Below are 4,764 nucleotides of genomic sequence, written 5' to 3' on the forward strand. Positions count from 1 at the left end.
GTTTTTATTTAAAGCAAATCTTTATTAACAACTTGGACATGTTAATACAAAATAAACATCCCCTCAAAGGGGGAAAAAAAACAAAACAAAAACAGAAGATTTTTTTTCAAAAGCAACTTACAGATAGGAAAATATGACTGCTGCATAACATCACTCAAGCCCTTTTCCACTCATCATCCACCTCGGTTTCACCCTCTGTCCTCCCACCCACAGTGACTTCTGGCACCGGCTTCATTTCCCTGCCTGCTGGGCTTGACGGCGGAGCAGCACGTAGATCTTCTCTTTGATCCAGTCCTTGTTGTAGGGCTGGTACGTCTGTGTGTCGGCACGGTACCTGCAGCACCAGAGAAATAAAGCTGACTTTCAGGTGTGTGATATTTGTCCTGGTGGCTCAGGTGGCGCTCGACTGAAACAGATGCTGCACAAACATGGATGAATCGACGTGGTACTTTATTGATCTTTGTAGGGAAATTCTGTTTTTGCTTGTCCGCTTCCCGGGAGCTCAGAGGTCAGGCTCGGCCCGGAGCTGGGAGTGAGTCAGTGGTTTGCCTGAGGGCACTTCAGCAGGGTCGATTTGTGCAGACGTGACCCTGGGTCTCTCTAACCACCGAGCCACCCTGCTGCATCTATATCTCTCATAACAAACCTCACATTCAAATATTTCCACAGGGTGCGTGTTTGTTACCACTCACGGGGATCAATATAGTATTTCTGATTCTGATTCTGAATTGATCGATGCATCTAATAGGACTGAGCTTAAGGCAGTGAGTTTCAGAGTGTCAGCAGTATGCGAATGAAATTATTCTAAGTTGTAGATTTTCCCACACTGTTTCCACAAGTATGAGGACCTTTCAAAGCAGAACACATACACTACCAAATCACCAAACAGATGAAAGCCAACAGAGCAAAGACGCGATAGTGGGAGACTGTATTAAAAAAGGTTGTGTGTAACATCATACTTAAGAAGGTTAGGCGTTATATATTTTTGACATGAAAATATAATCTGGAAGCTTTGTGACCAGATTTTTTTTAACCAGTTGACGATGAAACATGCCTCAGTGTGAATAATGTAAAGTGTTTTGTTTTAGTTTTATCCACACATATACATCATTACTCCAAATGAAAATCTATAAAAATCAACAGACATAATTGTGATAGGTTCTCTTAGAATGATAAAGTGTTAAAGTAACTGAATTGCTGAGACACCAAAGGCAGCAAAGTACTTCCACAGGGGCCATTTTTTCCCAAAACAGCATAACCAAAAAAAAAAAACAACTACACTGGGATTTCTAAGATAAAGTTACAATCCAAAATTATAAAATATAAATTTAAGCCCATGTGGTCCAGCACAAATGTGACATTGTACTTTGTCTTTTTCACTGGCGGAGTCAGCTACAGGACAGTGACCGTCAAGCTTCACACCAAAGTGAGAAATCATCTTGTTTAGTTGTTTTGTGAATCTATCTGAATACAGCATTACCTTCATACTTGTCATGCTGTAAATGTGGTATACAATCAAGGTGGATCATTAAATATTCTATTAACATCATTATTAAGTGTGTTTGTATATGTAAGCATACATTATGTAAGTTAAATGTATTATTATTGAGCATGCAAGCATATATTTTTTGCATACTTGTGTTGAAAACAGTCAAAATGTTGCACTGCAATCAGCTCTGATTAAGGATTTCCCACTGAAAACCAGAGTAGTACTGATAAATTATACATTAAATGTATAATCAAACCTATCCATCACATGAGAGGTGCATGACAATGACTACAATTTTTAACAAAAGGCAAATAACAGCCCAGTAAATCTGCAAACTGATACATCAACTTCACACTAACTGCAGAGAACACAACATTCATTCAAAATAGTTTTTTAGCACCTTCTCTTTGAGCTAAAAGCATCCTTTCACTGAAGCCTGTTTCCAAGTCAAACTTACACCAAACAGCTGAGGTCGGCCAGGTCGTCGATGAAGTCAAACAGCTGACTGATGTCGTATGTTATTGATGGACTGTTGGGGTTCATTCGCTTCAAATGCTCCTCATACATCTTACACACACCTGTGCAGGGGACACAACAGATATTATTCCCCTAATCTTTTGATAAATCCATTGTAGAGGAATGACAGAGCGACACAACATACATGTTCTGTTGTTTAGGAATTTTTCTAACTGATAATTGTGAGCTTTATGTCTAAAATGCAAATGCTAGTTTAAATCTATAAACTCTAATTTTATAAGAGCTGGTCTAATAGAAGCCAAATTTATATATCTCGAGTTCTCATTACAATTTGAAGCAATATTTACATGCACAATGTATTCCCAACATCTCCACATAAGTCCTACAGGCAGTCTGCATTTTAACATCTCACTTGCAAATACAATACACACAGTGGCCACTTTATCAGGTTCACCTGCACAATCTAATCCAATCTAATCCAACTGTTGTGCTATAAAATTTCCTTTCCTGCTGCCTATAATGCTGAGGTTTTCTTTTTGTCACAGTAATAGAGGTGTTCATTCAATTGTATGTTTGGCACTGAGCTCATAGTTAGTGCTGCTGTTGGACTGGACTGCATTTTATGGAGAGCTGTTTCCACTATTCTGTCCCTGTCTTTGTAAATAATTAGGGAGGACAAAAAATTAGAAACACCTATCAATATAATGTAGTCCAGTACAAGACCTCCGGAAACGACAACCTCAGTAATAAACATAGAATTAAATTTACAGATTCTCCAACAAAAATCAAACATTTTAAATTTGTTAAAAGGTAGAATTTATGGCCAAGCTGTTGCACTGAGCTGCATTAGATTGTACAGGTGGAGCCAATGAAGTGGCCACTGAATATATGTGTAAATAATGTACACAGAAATAAGAAAAATACAACAAAGAGCGCCACTGGGTATCAGAAGTGTGTAGACAATTGTAAATGGTATACATGTATGTAAGTATAACAAATGATATTGGTAGATCTCAGGTATTTTATATGGATTTGTCCTAATCCGATAAGACATTGTCTGGTTTGTTTGGAGGAGTTTTGTGTGTGTGTGTGTGTGTGTATGTGTGTGTGTAAGACTTGACTGTCCTGAATAAAACAGAATATTACTGCTGAACACACATTATATTTTAAGTGATGCTCAACAAACAAGGTCTTCTTTTTTTTTTTTTTTTTTTTTTTTTGGACGAAATGACATAAACTTCCATAAACTTTGGATTACTTTGTATCCTGAGTTTGTTTTAAAACGGTTGCAGAGTATATTCAGGTGTTTTTTGTCACACAGCCATTCCATGTGAACATGTAAACACAATGTCAGCAATGGATAGAAACAGATTTAACCTAGGTGGAAAAATAACAGGGACAATGTAATTTCCTGCAAAGGATTAATAGAGTATCATTCATTCAATCATTCAAAAAAGCAGCCTTAAGTCCTTTAAAAGTTCTTTAAAAGCTCAGCGGACAGAAACACCTCTGACTTACCTTCCATACACTCATTGACTGATTCATAGTCAGCGTACGTCCTTCCCTCTGGCCTCTTGGTGGGCTGCACCAGCAGGATTGTGTGGGACTGAGAGAGAAACACACGTTAGACAGTGCTTAGAAAACTCATTTCAACCCTGTTTTCACTGTAAAGCTTATTATATTCAGAAGTAGACTCAAAACACTTGTGACAAAGCGTTCTGCAGTTAATTTACGACTTCATTTATCACCAACCAATCTTCATAAAACGCAGAAACCCAGACAGATGAAGGCACTAAGTACAGTAGTTAGACTTTAATATCTGTGAAAAGCATGGCATCCCCCATACCTGTCTGATAAATGCAGAAATAGATGATTAAACACAGATTAAAAAAACCGAGAAAAGCAAATCAGTCCTGTTGTAAGGCCCTCTATATAGTTAAAATTAACATTAATGTTTAATTTGGTCACAAAAAATAACAATAATTTTAAAAAAGCAGGTCTGGTGAAGAGAACCATCCCCCACTAAACGTTAAATGCTAATGCTAATGCTAACCTGGCATCGTTAACGGACACCTGATCGGCTGCTTTAAGACTTAAACTCTCGTGATTTTCGCCACAAAACTGCAAAGTTTGTCTCTAAAAACGCGATGTCACTTCATTACATACTGACCATGTTTTTTTTCGAGAATCTGTTATGGTTTAGTTCCCCAGTTTTCCAGCTCCCTTGCGTCTTCTAGGACCGAAGAGCTGACCTTTGACACCGGAAGAATAACTAACCACAGCCCCCCGTGCTTCTAATCCACTTCATTGATTGTTTTATTTTGGTGGTTTTCCGGTCATTGTTGCCTTAAAAACGATATATTTGGTGGACAAAGCCAACTCAAAACGACAGCAGTGTTTTTTTTTTTTTTTTTTAAATTTTGCTTAACCAAAATAAAATAAAGACAAAGTCAAATAAAAAACAAAACTTTTTTTTATTATTATTATTGTTTTTGTTTTTATTTCAAGGCATACGGTTAACTAATAGATTAAGCATTTAGGTGTTAATATAAAAAGAGCGAGAGAAATACAGCATAAACAAAACATACCACACCAAAATAAACAAATATATACATTAATTAAGAAAAAAAAAAGAAACGCGATTATACCACACCGAACTCACTTAACGATACTGAAACTATTGCATACGCTAATTATTTCGATGTCCAAACCTGTAAATTTAAAAGTCTTGAATTTGAAAGTCTTCTCAGCTCAGCGTGAGCCGGAAGTAGCTCACGCTAGAAACCGGATGCTCAGTG

The 4,764-nt window shown here is 37.2% G+C and overlaps 1 protein-coding gene across 1 annotated transcript; it reads right to left on the bottom strand.

Moving 5' to 3' along the window:
* Positions 1-4,270, bottom strand: LOC115380671 (enhancer of rudimentary homolog). Its single transcript, XM_030081805.1, has 4 exons — positions 4,137-4,270; positions 3,485-3,572; positions 1,947-2,067; positions 1-334 (listed from the first exon to the last, which is right to left on the bottom strand). Exons 1-4 carry the CDS (start codon positions 4,137-4,139, stop codon positions 232-234), a joined length of 315 nt encoding a protein of 104 aa, XP_029937665.1. The 5' UTR covers positions 4,140-4,270; the 3' UTR covers positions 1-231.
* Positions 4,271-4,764: the final 494 nt, after the last annotated feature.

Source organism: Myripristis murdjan, chromosome 22 (assembly GCF_902150065.1).
Source record: "Myripristis murdjan chromosome 22, fMyrMur1.1, whole genome shotgun sequence".
NCBI classification, from domain to species: domain Eukaryota; kingdom Metazoa; phylum Chordata; class Actinopteri; order Holocentriformes; family Holocentridae; genus Myripristis; species Myripristis murdjan.